General features: G+C 56.8%; 2 protein-coding genes across 7 annotated transcripts in view; both read left to right on the plus strand.

Annotated features, from left to right (window-relative positions):
- The window catches only part of TEX264 (testis expressed 264, ER-phagy receptor), a 30,243-nt gene extending 27,637 nt beyond the window's left edge, over positions 1-2,606 (plus strand). For all 6 annotated transcript variants that reach the window (XM_059389839.1, XM_059389836.1, XM_059389837.1 and 3 more), the window contains one exon: positions 2,019-2,606. In XM_059389839.1, coding sequence (XP_059245822.1) covers positions 2,019-2,311 — 293 coding nt within the window. In that variant the 3' untranslated portion in view covers positions 2,312-2,606. The remainder of the gene's footprint in view (positions 1-2,018) is intronic.
- Positions 2,607-5,386: 2,780 nt separating this feature from the next.
- GRM2 (glutamate metabotropic receptor 2) lies at positions 5,387-17,192 on the plus strand. Its single transcript, XM_059389842.1, has 6 exons — positions 5,387-5,476; positions 7,183-7,768; positions 10,147-10,984; positions 13,080-14,155; positions 15,923-16,103; positions 16,355-17,192. Exons 2-6 carry the CDS (start codon positions 7,319-7,321, stop codon positions 16,426-16,428), a joined length of 2,619 nt encoding a protein of 872 aa, XP_059245825.1. The 5' UTR covers positions 5,387-5,476; positions 7,183-7,318; the 3' UTR covers positions 16,429-17,192.
- Positions 17,193-17,906: the final 714 nt, after the last annotated feature.

Raw genomic sequence — 17,906 nt, forward strand, 5'->3', positions numbered from 1 at the left:
GGCCCCCGCTTGGGCTAGGAGGTGAAAGGGGGTGATTAGCTGCCTTATGCCTGTTATTACATTGATGTATTATTTAGCTCCAGAGAGGCAATGAATATTTGATCTCCTTGCACTGGCTGTGGGCAGTTGGGGGAGGGAGGGACAGGGGTGAAGGTGGCAGCTTCATTCTCTGCCCCGGCAGCCCTAGAGACATAGGTTCTGCTCTTCCTTGCCTGGACTTTTCTGTCCTGGGAGAGGGGCCTAAGACTCTGGAAGTTCTTCTGGTGCAGACCATGGTGGGGCTGGAGGGATGCCACTTCCTTGCCTTGGACTCATTTGCCAGAAGTGTCCACATATCCCCCCAGGGGCTGGCCTCATCTGAGCATCCTGGGCCCCAACCTAAAGGGCCACCCCTGGACTCCATCCTCTGACCGTTCCTAGCCCAGGAGCTGGGACAGGGAGGAGTCAGCCTCCTGGCAAGCAGGTCCCAAGAGAGCCATTGGGTAGGTGGGCTGGTGGAACATGACAGTTTAATGGGGCCTGGGAGCCCCATTTCATTTGCTTCTTTCAGGCCTGCAGCCTCTGGAGCACTGATTATCCCCACTGAAGGAGTGAATAAGGGGCTGGAGTCATGCCCTAAAGTTAGAAGGAACCACCCATAACTCAGGATATAGCCCAAGCTCACTCTTAGCTGCCTCTATTCTGGGAACCATGACTGGGGCCCCAGCAAGAAGAGGGCCCTGGGCCAGCAGGCTAGCACTTCCAGAGCCTACCTCACCTCTGCCAGTAGGCCCAAGGGATATCTTCTTAGGGCCAAGGGAACTGAAGGAGCAGACCCCCAAATCCCCCCACCCTTATTTTAGTCCCCATCTGAGGCACAGTGGAAGTTCCAGGTCAAGTCCAAAAGCCAAGCAGTTCCCAGCTGCTCCTGGCTCAGGCTTGCATCACCATGGAGACAGGATCTGGGGAAATTGGCCCACCCCTCACCTCTGTGATGTTTGACAGCTGCCCCTCTCCCTCTCACACAGAAGGGGGTGCATATCAGCCTTCTCTCAATCTGGATTCCTACACGGGGGCCTGAGCTCTTTGTCCCTTCCTTTCCCTACTCCCCTCCCCCAACTGTTGTTAGTACCTCTGATCTGTGGACGTGAGTTGAGGCGTTGCTCCTGAACAGGGCAAATGAAGTGTCTTCTTGCCTGGAGGATGTGTTAGGGGTGGGAGGAACATACTGGGAGGGATATGGACCCTCAGCCCTGTCTCAGGGCTCTCCAGCTGCCAGCACAGTGCTCTCATGGTCACCTTCTGCTGCTTTGTGGCTCAGGAACCACCAGTAATGGTTGGGGATAATTAAGGCTCCTCTCGGGTGGCCCATCCATAGGGGATGAAAGCCCTTAAAATGCTTTATCCTGGTATCCCCCTTCCTTGCAACTGGTTTCTCTGGACTTCTCTATCCCACTTCTCTCTGCCCTCGTTGCTTCCTCAAACTAGGGCTCAGTGGGGCCAGAGGCTGAGGCCAGCTGCCTTCCTGGATGTGGCTGTCCTTGGAGAGCCCTGCATGGGGGATGGGGCAAGAGAGTAGGCCTTCTGGTCCATTCTCCCATCCTCATGCCTTATGGGCACGCTAGCCTTGGACAAACCTTTCTCCAAGCCTGAAATGGGATGTGGAGGAGGGGACATTACTTGAATCTCTTTGTTCTACCCTTAGCTCTCCACCTCAGGGCTGAGTGGTCCTTAATGGACTCTTGGGGGATTGGGGGGGCAGCAGGCTTTGTGGGAGCACAGGGACTTGTGAGGCTAATTCAAGGGGAGGGAGAGGAGTGCACAGCAGGCTGTCCTCTCTCCCTCCATCCCTCCCTTTGCCCTGTCAGTGCAGCTCTGGCCAGGGCAGAGGGCAGAGGGCAGCTGGAATGAGCCTCTTGAGGTAGGGCCCACTTTATTACTCATGAGCACACTGTGCATGCTGGTTCCCGAGCAAGTTCCTCTCCCCGGAGGAGGGGATGGGGGTCCTAGCTCACGTGTGCTCCCTCTTCTTGGCTCAGGAGCTGATACGACGAGTGACACAAGTTCTGTGAGCCTGGAGGTGGGTCCTGGCAGCCGGGAGACTTCAGCTGCCACACTGTCCCCTGGGGTGAGCAGCCGTGGCTGGGACGACGGTGACACCCGCAGTGAGCACAGCTATAGCGAGTCAGGCGCCAGTGGCTCATCCTTTGAGGAGCTGGACCTGGAAGGCGAGGGACCCCTGGGAGAGCCAAGGCTGAGCCCTGAGGCTGAGCCCCTGGGGACTTCCAAGTGGCCACGGGAACCTAGTACTCCTGAGAAGGGTGAGGAGTAACCCTAGGCCTGCATCCTCCTGGGGTGCATTTGCTAAGGAACTGAGCAGACTCTCCGGCCCTCTTCCTCCTTCACCTCTCAGGCCCAGGCTGGGGCCAGGGGTCCCAGGTGGGACCTGATTTCCACTGCCCCAGGCTCTCGCTAAGCCTTCTTACTGCCCTCTCGGCTCCCAGGGCTAAAGGAGCCAAGGACTGTGTTCTGCACCCAGACCCCGGGGCTCCTGCCCCTCTGACGTGTTTTTTCAGATTCACTTTAGAGCTTCCAGGACTCAGAATAAAGCAGATGGTTTTCTCGTTTCCCCTGGACCTGGGCTGTGCATTTGTGTGTGTGTGTGTGTATGTTCACCTCGAGGAGCCCTGTGCAGATAGACTGGGAGTGGGCAGGAGCACCCCAGCCCAAGGAGAGGAGGAAGTGTGGCAAGGGACTCTGGGCTGAGAGGAGGAAAGGGGTATTGAAGGCCCCCCACTCCCGGCTTTGTGGCCCTGGGTAACAGCTGTTCCTTCATTGCAGCAGCCCCAGAGGCTCCCCCAGGCTGCTGGGAAACAGGCAGAGCAGATCAGGGGAAGTGAGAACCAAGCATGGGGGGTGCCCTTCAGGGCTTGGGAGTAGGGAGCTCACAGAGCCTGCCTTTGCTTCCAAGAGATGCCTTATTGTCTGTATTTCGAGTGTGTCTGCACTCATGCTGGTGTCTGCTCAGCAGGTGAGGCCATCCCCACTGTGCCTGCCCATGTCTATGTACCTGTGTGTATACATGCACACGGGCCTTTGGTTCTGTGTGTGTAACCATGGCTGCGTCTGCTTGCAGTGGCCCTGGCAAGCTGTGCCCCAGCAGGCATTAGGATGTGGTTGGGGCTGGGTGTGGCTGCGTTCGTGTGGACGGCTGAGTGGTGATGTGCCCGGAATGCTGCTAACTGTGTGGGCCCCTGCTACCAGGGCTGCAAGAGACTGGCTGGCCAGGAGTGTTGCTCTGGGGGCTGTGTCCATACACAGCTATCTGGGTGTAGCTATGTGTCTGTGTACAGTTGTACTACTCTGTGTTCATGTGTAAGGCCGTGTGCTTTTCTGTGTGTCCACATGTAAAGCTGTAGGTCAGTTCAGCTGTGTGTGTGAGTTTAGCTATCTGTGTGTAGACATGTCCATATGTATGGCTCTGTGTACGGGACTGTGTGTCCATGAATACAGTTGTGTGTCTGCATGTAAATTTATGTGTTACTGCTGCGTCTGTGTGCACAGCTATGTGTGAGGTTGCAAGTACTTCTGTGTGTGTGGCCGTGTGCATACGCACAGCTCTGTAAGGCTGGGTGTCTTTGTGCACACAGTTGGGAGTGGTGGCCACATGTCTGGGGGCAGGTCCGGGTGCTGCAACAGGGCTGCTTAGTCCCTTGCCGTGGTCTGCAGAGTGCGCCTCTGGAACTGGTGCTGGTCTAAAGCCCTGAGGTCTTCTGTGAGGCTACCTCAGTGAGAGGGCTGGGGTTGCTGTGCGGCTCCTCTTCCCTCAGCACCCTGCTGCTACCAGCCTCTCTGTTCCAAGGGCCCAGCTCCTCACTCACCGACACCAGGCAGCAGTTGCTTTGAACTAGCCAGAGCTGGAAGACAGTGTATCTGTCACCAGCCTTGTCTGACAACCCTGAACCCTCATCCTGCTGTCACCTCACCTCGCATTAGCAGTGGGGTTTGGGTTTGTTTGGTTTTGGTGTATTTGTCTGTTTCACAGCTGTGCTTTTCCCAGCACAGTGGGGCATTGGGTTTCTGTGTCCAGGGACAAAGCCGGTCCTTCCTTGGTGATACCTTTCCCCCCTAACTGTGACACGCATATGTAGATGTATGTGCCAGAGGGACCTGGGCTTGGATGTGCTCATTAGCATGTGTCTGCGCTAGCTTTGCCTCTAGTGACACCTGTGGAAGAAAGGGCAGTGCCTGGGAGCATAGGCAGGGATGTTGTGCGCCTTGGCACCTAGTGTGTGTGCAGGCTCTGGGGCTAAACCCAGGTACAGGCCCCTCTCCAGACCCTTCAGCACAAGCGGATGCTGGCGTATCCACCACCTTCTACCCAGGGGTGTCCTCCATTCTGCTGCAGGAGGGAAGAAGAGTCAAGAGCATCTTCTCAGAGCTGTCCTCCCTCTGCTTGGGCTCCAGCTCCCATTCCCTCCTACGCATCAGCCAGTTTCAGGAGCCTCTTCTCCATTCCCCTGCCCTCCCAGATCCCCCTGCCAGCCCCACCATGTTCCCTTAGGGTTGACCCTAGCCCCTGGCCTTGCAGCATCCCCCATACTCTCCAGGTTGATCTATCTTTGCCATAAATGCCCTTTGTATGTGAGGGTGGGGATTAGTGAGGTTGGTGGGAGAGGAGGTCAGGGCTGGGTGTGTGTGTGTTGGGGGGGTTGGGTAGCAGCTTTAAAGGTCATCTGCAGGAAGAGGAGGCCCCATCCTCCTCTGACCACCCACCCCCCATCTCTTCCTCCTAGTGTGACTCAGGCCCCGCTCTCACATGGGGCCAAAGACACATGCCCCCACCCCAAGCCTGGCATGTGGACTGAGCTGCAGTCTGTGGATTGAGAGAATGGATGTGAGGACAGGGACAGACTTGTCGCAGCAGGCTAAGCTACCTATCTCCCACATGCCCCCTTCCCCAGCTCCCAGTGGCACCTTGCAACCCTAAGGCTAGCCCCTCTGCTCTCAAAGATGGGAGCCCATAACACTGCGTGCACCTCCTGGGGCTCAGTGACCTTCGTAGCCCCGTGTCCCGTGCCCGCTGCTCTGTGGGCTGCATGCGTTCTGACCGAGGGGTGGAGGGGGCTGATAGGCACCTGCTCCTGCGCAGAGCGGGAGTGCCGGAGGATTCAGCACCACGCGGTGGACAGCTCCGGGACGGAAGCCCCGCGAAGACCCAGGAGCCGGAGGCACAGGGCAAGGAGCGGTGCAGGAGTCTGGAGGGAGGCGGAGGCCCGGTTGGGAGCGGGAGATCCGGAGTGGGGAGGAACGGGGGAGGGGCTGGGGGCGGGCCGGGGCCAGGGGCGGGGCGGGCCGCGATTGAAAGCGGCCGGGCGAGCGGGCGGGCGGAGAGCGCAGAGCTGCCGAGCGAGGGAGCAAGCCAGCGAGCGAGAGCTGGAACCCTGCGCCCCCGGCTCCTCTCCGTTTCTCTCCGCGCCGGAGTCGGGCACGCCAGGTAGGGTAAGCCCGTGGTGCCGCGGCCGTAGCCAACCTTATCGATCCTGACCCCATGTCCCGGAGACCCGCGGGGCCCTCGAGTTCTGGGGCTCCCGGGCCGGGGCGTCCAGACAGTGCTGCCGGGAGCTCCTGGAAGCGGGAAGACTGCCCCAGGCATCCCGCCTTTCTTCCCCAGAGAACGCACACCCTGCATCACGTTCTTTCGTTCCTCCTCTCCTTTCATCCTTTGGTCTGTCTTTCTGTGCCTCTGTCTTTGTGTCAGCCTCTGGGGTTCAATCACTCCCTACCCAGATTTCATTGCCCAGGCCCCCTGGCTGCGCCCCTCTGGGGTTCCGTTTCTTTTCAGGGTATTGTCCCTGTCCAGATTTTGGTCCTGGCTGCCCCTGTGGGAGGCTTGTGGTCTTGACCAGTTTGGGCCTCAGCCCCCATGGGTCCCTTCCCCATCTGTCCTGGTCTTCACGCTTGCCTCTCTCTCCTGGTTGCCTGGTTGAGCTGCTTCTTTCTGGGTACCCGCAGGATCCCAGTCTCCCTGCCATGGCATGAGGGGGAAGATTAACCCTGAGTTGCTGAGGGGCAAAGTGAGGAATCCCAGTCTCTGTGGCCAGGACACGGGGTCCTTGAACTAATGGCCATCTTCAGAAGAGGCCTTCTTCAGCCTCAGTTTCCTTCTCCTAGCCTTCCCAAGCCTACATGATTGTGAGAGCCTATGTGGGTTGGCATCTGGGAGCATAGCTGAGATACAAACGAAGCGGAGAGTGGAAGAGGAAAGGAGGAGTCCCTGAGGGCTAGGGCCAGGGTGGACAGGATGGGGAGAGGATGAGGATAGGGAGATTAGAGATGGTGACTTTCTCTGCTTGGATCTGAGCTGAAGAAAACACAGGGGCATAAAGTCTCAAACAGCATTCTATGCAGAGCTAAGCTGTCCAAAAGTCTCACCTTGAGCACTGTTTTTCAAATTCTGACCATATGAACTGCCCCTGACCCTGGACACACGTATGCTCACATCTGATCTGCTTTCCCTATTGATCTATGATCTAAGATCTATGGCCACTTCAGTGTCCCTCCCTGAGGCCAACCTCTCCACCTCGCTGTCAAATTCCCACGGCCTAGAGTCTCTATTACTTCCACAGGGGGCTCCATGGATTTTTAAGAACTAGGGGCTAGGACCCTTGGGTGCTTACCTGGACTCGGGTCCCTCTAGGAGTTGGAAACTACCCTTTGGAGACTTTTCCTTTCCTCTTCCCTGGTGGGTTTCAGCCACAGTGGCCCATCTCTGGAAATGCAAGGCTCAGGATAGGGACTCGACCCCTAAGTTTATACTCTACCCTGGCCCCTGCTGCAAAGGCCTCAACTTAGGGGTCCTGGGAAGTTTGTGCAACGTCTTGGGAACTCTTTCATTCGTAACAGGATTGGTGTTGGTTGGGGTCTCCTGACTTCTGTCTAGTCCTCTATTCTCTGCCTCCCTCCCTCTATGCTGAGTATGCAATGGACACAGAGCCTATCTATAGACCCAGCTCAGGGCAAAGCTGAGAAACAGGCCAAGGGGTGTCTGGGAGCTTCTCAGCCTAGTTTGTGATACTACGTATCCCTGGTTCCCTAGAAAAAAGTTCCAAGGGAAGGGATTTGGGGAAGGCAGAGTTAGAAGGGTAGCTACTCTTCGGGTTCCACTTCTCCCTGTTTGTCTGTCTGTCTCTTTCTCTGCAGGAGCTGGGCCCCTTCTTAATTCTCTTCCTGCCTGTCCTTTCCTGGTCCCTGTTTCCTCCTTTCTTTGCCTTTGCTGCTTCCACCCTCATCCCCTGGAGGCCCAGGTCTGCTGGACACATCCATCCCCTTTGGGACTATGGGATCACTGCTTGGGCTTCTGGCACTGCTGCTGCTTTGGGGCGCTGTGGCTGAGGGCCCCACCAAGAAGGTGCTGACCCTGGAGGGGGATCTGGTCCTGGGTGGGCTGTTTCCGGTACACCAGAAGGGTGGCCCAGCAGAGGAATGTGGGCCTGTCAATGAGCATCGAGGGATCCAGCGCCTGGAGGCCATGCTTTTTGCACTGGACCGCATCAACCGTGACCCACGCCTGCTGCCGGGTGTGCGTCTAGGTGCGCACATACTCGACAGCTGCTCCAAGGACACACATGCCCTGGAGCAGGCACTCGACTTCGTGCGTGCTTCGCTTAGCCGTGGTGCCGACGGCTCACGCCACATCTGCCCCGACGGCTCTTATGCCACCCACGGTGATGCTCCCACTGCCATCACTGGTGTCATTGGCGGCTCCTATAGTGATGTCTCCATCCAGGTACGTGGGGCTGCCCACCTAGGGGCTAGGGAGGGAATCTGGAGGTGGGGCCCAGAGTTCCCTTTGAGCAGGGGCACCAGGCTGCCATGCATTGAAAAGGGGCTAGGAGCTTTTCCTTTGAGTAGCTTTTTGTGGAATACTAAGAAAGTGCCCCTGTCGCATAATGGGGCTTGATTTTTAGAGATTGTGTAAGGAAAACACCCCCGGTCTATATCTCTCTCACACACACACACACACACACACACATCTGAGGTTAAACAGCCCTGGGAAGCTTAGTAGCCAGGCCTCTTGAGTCAGAACTCCAGGTTTGAACCCTGGCTTCCCTATATACTATGTGACTGGACATTATTTCTCCTTTCTGTGCCTCCATTTCCTCCTTAGAGACTAACAGGACTCCAAATGTTTGCCATTCTTAGGGTTGTGGTAGAAATTTACATGCAAAGCATGTATCAGAGGCATGCTCAATATTAGCTGCTGTTATTATTACCCTGCTTTATAAATGGGGAAACTGAGGCTTGAAGAGAGGCAGGTGCTGGCAAAGTGGAGACATTCCCCTCGGGCTCTTGCCCAAGGACCTCCAGCTCTGTCATATCATCTCTCCATGGTCTAGAAAGGGGTGGAAGATAGAAGCCAGGAGCAGCCCAGGGAAGAGAAACAGGGGTGGGGACCCCAGAGGAAGAGAAGCCGAATGTGTGTGGCAGGGGGAGGGTCCCCTAGGGTCTTCAGGGTGTCCAGGATTTGAAGGGATGGCAAGGTGAGGAACCCTCCCTCTTCCTGCTTTCTCATGAGAGGTAAGCGGAGGGTACTGGCCTAGCTGACACCCCGGGGCATACCTGGCTGCTTTAGTCCAGGTGGGATCCTTCCCCTCCTGGACCAGGTCCCACTTCGTAGGTGGACCCTTGCCTGCCTGGTGCCCAGAGTGGGCTGCCAGATGAGGCCAAAACTGGGATCAGAGTCAGGATTTTCAAGGAGGGCCTTGGCCGGAGCTTTAGCTTCTTTTAGGAGGCTGGCTGAGGGCACTGCAATCAGAGGCAGGGCCAGGACCCCTGACCTGGAATGCTTATTCAGGAGAAATGAGGCAGGGGTCTGAACCATGGAGGTAGTTTCTGGCTTGGGATCAGGGATGCCTGCTCATCCCCCTACTGCAGGCAGCCAATTACCAGTTCTGCTAGTCCCAGCTAACCGGAGGTGGCCGGTAGCAGCTTAGACAGGTGTGGCTGTGCCAGCTCCTACATCTGCCACCTGCCACCTGATGTCTTCAGGGGCCTTGGGGGTGCTTTCCTAGCACCCATCCTCTCCATAGTTCTCTACAGAGCTCCATGCATCATCTCCAGGAGCTCAGTTACCTTCCTCCCACCCCAAGCTGTCTGCCTCCCGTAGCAGGGCCCACACTTCAACATCGGCTTGCTTTTTCCTTGTCTGAGTCAAAACAAGGCCCAGCCCTTCATCCTTAGGCTGCACCTGCCTGTTCATCATTCCTCCTCATTCCTGCCTCCTGCCCAGATCCTTCTCATCTTCCATATGTCAGGCACTGTGGCCTCAGAGGCATTCTCGTTTTTATCTGCTCAGCAACCTTGTCAGGCATGAATGAGAAACTGAGGCTCAGGGAAGTTTGCTAAAGTTCCCAGGGCCACAGAGGCAGAAAGTACAAGAGGAGAGGGCACTGTGCCCAGATGCAAAGACAGGACCTAACTCCCTGCCGTGGAAACTGGGCTTTGTCCTGCTCTCACCTACCCAACACACCAGGTCCTTGTCTGGACCCCACTCTCGGGGGCAGGGCCCAGGCAGACAGTGGTAAGCAGGAAGCCTTATTTATTTTGAGCTCACCCGTCCAAAGGCGACCAACTCCTGGCCTTTCAGGCCCATAGGGCCCTCAGATCTGGGCCTTCTTTCTTGGGGAAGCCTTTTCCTTCTTTCTCCATCATTCCATGAGGATGGACTCTGGAGAAGGGATAGCTTTTCCAAATAGGTAGAGAACCTAAGAGCCTTGATCATCCCACATGCCAGCTAGTGTCCCCCGCCCCTGCCCTGTGCAGTCAAGTGCCTGCCTCTTCCCAGTTTCAGGATTCTCTTGCCTCCCTACTTTTGCTACTGCTAGGCATCTGAAGGGGGCAGTAGAGGGGTCCTCATGTGGCTCAGTAGCCTGGTGTCTCAGCCCCAGGTCCTCTCTCTCTCCCAGCCCTTGGGAAGGGGTGGAAAACTCCCTGTCCCCGACTCCAAGGAAAGACATATCAAGACAGGATAGAGGTTTTTGGGGTGAGGGAGATGGCAAGGCTGACTACATAGACACTTGATCCCAAGGTCGAGTAGCTGTGAAGAGCACATCTGTCTGAGTTTGATCTGATCTCTGATCCTGGCTGGCTCTGCCCCTCCCCCAGGTGGCCAACCTCCTGCGGCTGTTTCAGATTCCACAGATCAGCTATGCCTCCACCAGTGCCAAGCTGAGCGACAAGTCCCGCTATGACTACTTTGCCCGCACAGTGCCCCCCGACTTCTTCCAAGCCAAGGCCATGGCTGAGATCCTCCGCTTCTTCAACTGGACCTATGTGTCCACTGTGGCATCTGAGGGCGACTATGGCGAGACAGGCATTGAAGCCTTTGAGCTAGAGGCCCGGGCCCGCAACATCTGCGTGGCCACCTCGGAGAAGGTGGGCCGTGCCATGAGCCGCGCAGCCTTTGAGGGTGTGGTGCGAGCCCTGCTGCAGAAGCCCAGCGCCCGCGTGGCTGTTTTGTTCACCCGTTCCGAGGACGCTCGCGAGCTCCTTGCCGCCACCCAGCGCCTCAATGCCAGCTTCACCTGGGTGGCCAGCGATGGTTGGGGGGCGCTGGAGAGCGTGGTGGCCGGCAGCGAGGGGGCTGCTGAGGGCGCCATCACTATCGAGCTGGCCTCTTATCCCATCAGCGACTTTGCCTCCTACTTCCAAAGCCTGGACCCCTGGAACAACAGCCGGAACCCCTGGTTCCGGGAGTTCTGGGAGCAGAGGTTCCACTGCAGCTTCCGGCAGCGAGATTGCGCCGCCCACTCGCTGCGGGCCGTGCCTTTTGAGCAAGAGTCCAAGATCATGTTCGTGGTCAATGCGGTTTATGCCATGGCCCACGCGCTGCACAACATGCACCAAGCCCTCTGCCCCAACACCACCCAGCTCTGCGATGCAATGCGGCCTGTCAACGGGCGCCGCCTCTACAAGGACTTTGTGCTGAACGTCAAGTTTGATGGTAATGGGGCTGGCCAATGGCCACCAGGCTCTTGCCCTTTGGAGGGTGAGAGGGATGGGCCCTCAGGTTCCATTACCTGGCTAAGAGAATGTAACCTACAGCAAGTCAAGGAGCCCCCCAGGGGGGGCTTGGCATAGCCAGGACAAGGATGGCTAGACAGGGGGCACTCCCACTGGAGCCGGGACTGGGGTTCCTCTTTCTGGCCTGATCCTACACTTTGAGGGTCTCTAGTTCCTGGGTCTTGTTCTTTCTCTTCCTGCCTCTCTATCATGCAGGGAGCAGGGACTGGGGGCCCTCAAGCTGATTCTCCGGCAAGAAAACAGCGAGAGTCCGAATAAGGGTGGGTTGAGAGTGAGCAACAGGGGACACTCCATTTTCTGGGAAAATTCTATTCTTTGACCTGATATTTTTAAGGTGGCCACAGTCTCTTCATACCAAAATTTGTTTTTATAGACATTTGTTTATTAATATTTTATTTATTTATTTGAGACCAAATGAGTACACAAGTGGGGGGAGGGGAAGAGGGCCAAGCAGGGTCCCCACTGAGCAGGGAGCCATGATCCCAGGACCCCAGGACCACGACCTGAGCCAAAGACAGATGCTCAACCAACTTAGCCATCCAGGTGCCCCTATAGACTTTTAAAAATATATTTATTATTTTAGAGAGAGAAAGTGCACATGAGTGGGGGCAGAGAGCGAGGGAGAAAAGCAGCCTCCCTACTGAGCACGGAGCCTGATGCAGCAGGGCTGGCTCTCACAACCTGAGATCATGACCTGAGCCAAAATCAACAGTCAGACACTTAGCTGATGAGCCACCCTGAAGCCCCACATACCAAAACTTATTTTAATCAGCCTTCCAGCTTTATGAATGATAAATGCCTCAGAATTGTCACTATGCTGTGGGAAGCATCACTGTGGGTGCAGTGGGGGAGGGCCGGGGCTCCCAAAACCTAGTGGCCCAGGGTTAAGACAAATAATAATTCCAAAGAGATTGACATTTGGAGTTGTGGGAAACTGGAGGAGAGGTTGGGATTGGTTCAAGTGCCTCAGGTTGCTGTTAGAGCCAGGCTCCATTCAGCCTGCTGGGCTGGGTGGGATATATGGGAGGGCTCAAGTTGGATGCTGAGGATTTTGAGGCTGGCTGGAAGGAGCAGGCCAGCCTCCAGGCTGTACCATTCACCATGGGCCCTTAAGCACATCATCTGCTAGTGTGAACCCCAACTTCTCACTGGGACGTGGGATGACACGGGTCCTGCTTCCTCCTGAGCTTGGCTGGGAGATGTGAGGTTCCTGGGCAAGGGGAGATGGGGAATGGAAGAGTCTCCTGAGCTGCCCGCTGAGCACATCCTGGTGAACATCAGTGGTTAGAGGTGATCACTGATGTTGGGGTTCAGCTAGCAGTGGGGTTAGTATTAGGACTAGAGGGGCTGGCTTATTATTGGGAAGATTAAGTGGGGCCAGGACTAGACCTGAGGCTGAGTTCAGCTGTGAGGGAGTCCATATTAAGTCTGGGGAGAGGGCTGTGGTGTGTATTGTGATAAGGTTGGGGTCTGGATTAGAAGGTATTGGAGACTATGTATAAGGCTAGGTTTTGGGGAGTCATGGTTGGGGATTGGTATGGGCATTAGTTTTGAGGAGATGCCTGGGCTTTGAGGTTGGGATTCTATTTGGGGTTTAGAGTTGAGATTTGTGGTAGTTTCTTTTTTTTTTTTTTTTTTTTTAAAGATTTTATTTATTTATTTATTTGACAGAGAGAGAGATCACAAGTAGGCGGAGAGTCAGGCAGAGAGAGAGAGAGAGAAGCAGGCTCCCGCTGAGCAAAGAGCCCGATGCGGGGCTCGATCCCAGGACCCTGAGATCATGACCTGAGCCGAAGGCAGCGGCTTAATCCACTGAGCCACCCAGGCGCCCCTTGTGGTAGTTTCTCATTCAGAAAAATGGCTGTTGGGGGGAAAGCCAGCTTTAGTGTTGGGGTGAGGCTTGGAAGAACGAGGAGTGGCCTCAGGTCTGGGGTTTGGGTTCCATGTAGGGTGATGGTTGAGGTCACATCAAGATTACCCACCAATTCCACCTTCTCTTCCCTCCCCAACTCCAGCCCCCTTCCGCCCGGCCGAAACACAGAGTGAGGTTCGCTTTGACCGCTTTGGTGATGGCATTGGACGCTACAACATCTTCACGTATCTGCGGGCAGGCAGTGGGCGCTACCGCTACCAGAAGGTGGGCTACTGGGCAGAAGGCCTGACCCTGGACACCAGCCTTATCCCGTGGGCCTCACCCTCAGCCGGCCCCCTGCCGGCCTCTCGCTGCAGTGAGCCCTGTCTCCAGAATGAGGTGAAGAGCGTGCAGCCGGGAGAGGTCTGCTGCTGGCTGTGCATCCCGTGCCAGCCATACGAGTACCGGCTGGACGAGTTCACATGCTCTGACTGTGGCCTGGGCTACTGGCCCAACGCCAGCCTAACTGGCTGCTTCGAGCTGCCTCAGGAGTACATCCGCTGGGGCGATGCCTGGGCCGTGGGACCCGTCACCATCGCCTGCCTGGGAGCCCTGGCCACCCTCTTTGTGCTGGGGGTCTTTGTGCGGCACAATGCCACGCCGGTGGTCAAGGCCTCGGGCCGGGAGCTCTGCTACATCCTGCTGGGCGGTGTCTTCCTCTGCTACTGCATGACCTTCGTCTTCATTGCCAAGCCGTCCACAGTAGTGTGCACCTTACGGCGCCTCGGTTTGGGCACCGCCTTCTCTGTCTGCTACTCAGCCCTGCTCACCAAGACCAACCGCATTGCGCGCATCTTCGGCGGGGCCCGGGAGGGAGCCCAGCGGCCACGCTTCATCAGCCCGGCCTCGCAGGTGGCCATCTGCCTGGCGCTTATCTCGGGCCAGCTGCTCATTGTGGCCGCCTGGCTGGTGGTGGAGGCACCGGGCACGGGCAAGGAGACAGCCCCAGAGCGGCGGGAGGTGGTGACATTGCGCTGCAACCATCGGGACGCCAGCATGCTGGGCTCACTCGCCTACAACGTGCTCCTCATAGCACTCTGCACGCTCTATGCCTTCAAGACCCGCAAGTGCCCCGAGAACTTCAACGAGGCCAAGTTCATAGGCTTTACCATGTACACCACTTGCATCATCTGGCTGGCCTTCCTGCCCATCTTCTATGTCACTTCCAGTGATTACCGGGTAAGCTATTGGCAACGAGTGGCAGTGGGGGGTGGGGCAGCACTGGACCTTCTGTTTCCCAGTCTCTTGTTTACTCTTCTGATCATTCTGAGGCTCCAAAGAGGCTGAATGCTCACCCAGGGGCACACAGCTTACGGTGACCCAGTTGGGACTGGACCCCAGGGGGAGGTGGGAAGGTTGAGTGGGGCCTTAGGCAATGGCCAAGGAGGTGGAGGAGTTAAAGCTCAGATTTTGGGACTTGGATGTCACCCTCTAAGCTCGAGGAGATGTGTGTGCTCATATATGCCTAAATGAGCCTCCCTACTCCCCTGAGGGGCTGGCTGCAGAAGGGGAGAACCAGTCCAGTGGGTGGGCAATCAGGGCATCAACTAAAGAACTAAGCCAGGAAATGTTGCTGACTTGTTTAGGTTGACAAATGTCCTAGTAAGAGCAGGCAAGAGGAAGGTGTGTATATGGTGTGCATGTGTGTGTGTGCGCAGACCAGTCCTTGAACTGGTCTCTGCAAGACAGGGAGGTTTGAATAGGTTGGATGGGGAAGATAGTGGGGGGCAGCCAGTACAGAGGCTGACTGGAGCAGAGGGTACACATTGACCCCCTCGTTGAGGAGGTGAGGCACAAATGGTGGAAAGTGGGCGGAGGTGAAGGTAAGCAAAGAGGGAATGGGAATAGCTGGGCTATCAGACCATGCAGCCCCAGAGGGCACAATGCTCTGAACCCCCTCAGAGCTGTGCATTGTGGCCTGGCGCCCCCTGGAGCGGGGAAGGCAGAGAGGGTGAAGCCCAGAGCAGCAGCAGATCTGGGATGGAGGGCTGAGGAAGGTGAAAGCAGGCGGAAACTCTACCCCAATTGGTGGCTTGCAGGCAAAGTTCCAGCTGGCACTGAGTGTCTCAGTAGGTCTCCTCAGCTTCAAGGGGGCAATGGCTGCTTCAGATGGGGCAGTCAAGGAGGGCCTCTTGGAGGAGGTGACAGGTGAGCTGAGCTCTGAACAATAGGAGGATCATCTTGGTGAGTCCTCATGATGCTGGAGTAAACTCCATGGCTCTCCCCATTTTACAGACGAAGAAACGGAGACTCAGGGAGGTTCAATCCCTTGCCTAAGGTCACTCAGCTTGGGAGTGTAGAGCAGGGTCTGAACTGACAATCTTAACAATTAAAGGAGCAGGAAAATCAAGACAAGAGCCCCTGCAAAGGCCCTTTCCCCCAGGACAGAGGTATGGTGGGCAGTGCTGGGGGCCAGGGCTGCTGGGCTTGGCTGCTGTTGCACCTGCTGGGCCACCTGCCTGGTTGGTGGAGGCCAGCGCTGGGGAGGGAATCTGCTCTGACTCAGCCTGCATTTGCATATGATTTGCATTTGCATGCCAATCCTAGGTGGTTAAGGACCAACCTGGACACGCACACAGTACCCACGCGTGCACACAGGCTCCTACGCGCACACTCCTACACACACACACACACACCTGCACACATATGCATGGAGAGACACACACACACACACCAGCACACACAATCCAATGCACATACATGCCCCTGCTCCCCTGCATGTTCACCCCCTCAGCTGGAATTTTCGTCTCCCCAGGAAGGTGGTCCACAGGCTGACGCTGGGACTGTGCCCACCTTCCTAGAAATCCTTTGGGGCTTGGTGAATGGACCAAGGCCCAGCATTGGATGCTTACCCTCCCCCCACCCTCGCCTCCTGGCACCCGCCCCCACCCCCAGCTTGGGCCTGGGTCCTGGGGCCAGACTCATCCTTGACTTCCCTCATCCCAGGTACAGACCACCACCATGTGCGTGTCAGTCAGCCTCAGCGGCTCGGTGGTGCTCGGCTGTCTCTTTGCACCCAAGCTTCACATCATCCTTTTCCAGCCGCAGAAGAACGTGGTTAGCCACCGCGCACCCACCAGCCGGTTCAGCAGCGCCGCCACCAGGGCCAGCTCCAGCCTTGCCCAAGGTCAGCGTTCACCCCGAGCAGTCCTTGGTCTGCCTCAGCTCTTCTGCCGGGGGGGCGAGGGGGGGGCCCACTCCTTGGGTTGCTGGGATTCTTTGGCTGGAGGCGGAGGGCTCCTGAGATGAGGCTGGCCAGGAGAGGGAGGGGTCCCAGGGGAGGAAGCCTCCTTCCACTCTCCTGCCTCCTCTGCTACCCGTTCTCCGGGAAGGACAAAGGGCCTTGGATTGGCTCCAATCTCTGGCTTCCTTTCCTAGGGTCTGGCTCCCAGTTTGTCCCCACCGTTTGCAACGGCCGGGAGGTGGTAGATTCAACAACATCGTCGCTTTGAGGACCCCGCATTCCTGTCCCGACACAGCTGCTCCCTGGGACCTGGTGCAGATCTGCATCCAGGCCCAGGAGGAAGTCAGCTAGAGCACTGCAATAAGGCCAGTCCCGTGCCCGCCCCCAAGCCACTCTCCCACTGACTCCAGCCCTTCAGAGTCAGAAGTCAGGGTCCTTGGCCCAGGAGCCTCTGCAACAGCCACCAACTGTCCTTGCAGCGTGTCCCCTCCTTGCTAGGCCCAGACTCGGAAGGGAGCAAGCCAGGGTCTACTAGGTCCTGGAACAAGAAGGCTGAGGACTGCTGGCCCCAATTCCCAATCAGCAAAGGTGCTTCCAGCCCTGTCCCTCCCTCCTCCTAGGGCCTTTTTAATTTTTTACCTAAGTTATTCCGGGATGGGGAGGAGGGTTCTTGTGGGGAACATCCCTCCCCCTGCATAATAGTTTGTCCTGTGGTTTATTTTGTACTATCTGTAAATAAAGTGTCTTTATTTAAAAAAAAAAAAAATCATTCATTGCCTTTGGCCCAGGGAGACCCCTCAGTGCCCTCCAGAGCCTCCCAACATTCCTTTCGACAATATTTGTTAACTCTGCTCTGTACCAGATGCTCGGATCCGGGGGCGAGCAAGACAAATGCAGCCTTACATGATGGGGAGATAGAAAATGAAAAAGCCACCCTCTGGGGCGCCGCTGACTTCAGTTCAGGTCATGATCTCAGGGTCCTGGGATCGAGTCCCACATTGGGCTCTCTGCTCAGTGGGGAGCCTGCTTCCCTTCCTCTCTCTCTGCCTGCCTCTCTGCCTACTTGTGATCTCTCTCTATCAAATAAATAAATAAAATCTTTAAAAAAGAAAAAAAAAGAAAAAGCCACCCTCTGAAAGGAATCGCGGCAGAGTGGCCCAGGAACCAGTGGACTGAGGGCAGGGGCCTTTGGTGGACGTAGGCTCATCCGACCATCCAAGGGAAGACCTGGATGGTGAGGGCGGTGGGGCAGGAGGGTCAGCGGACAGTGACCGATCGAACTGTGGGCTTTTCCACACTGGCCTACCTGGACTTGGAGGAGCCACCAGTAAGCACAGAACCAGGCTGAGTGTTGGTATGGAGGGAACCAAGGGGAGACACAGAGCTGAACCTGGCCTGCTCAGGTAGCCCATACAAAGCCGGAAAGAGCTCACGAGGAGGGAGGAGATGAAGCAGGAAGAACAGAGGCTGGGCAGCTGGAGAGGCCATCCACTGTCGGACTCCGTGAGAGGTGGGAGAAGGAGGCTTTCTCCGGTCTTGGAGGAGCTCTCACCCAACGGCAGGGCTGTGGAGCCCAGAGCCTTCCAGCAGCACCCAACCCCCTCGCCGCGTTGCAGTCTGGGGCTCACCAGCAGAGGGCACAGTGGCACATCCTCGGCCCCCCAAGCTCAGCCAGGCAACCACTGCCCTCCTGTGGCGTAGGAGGCAGTGGGCACAGATGCCAACCGGAGCAGATCCTGGCAGCCT

This window comes from Mustela nigripes, chromosome 2 (assembly GCF_022355385.1).
Source record: "Mustela nigripes isolate SB6536 chromosome 2, MUSNIG.SB6536, whole genome shotgun sequence".
NCBI lineage: Eukaryota > Metazoa > Chordata > Mammalia > Carnivora > Mustelidae > Mustela > Mustela nigripes.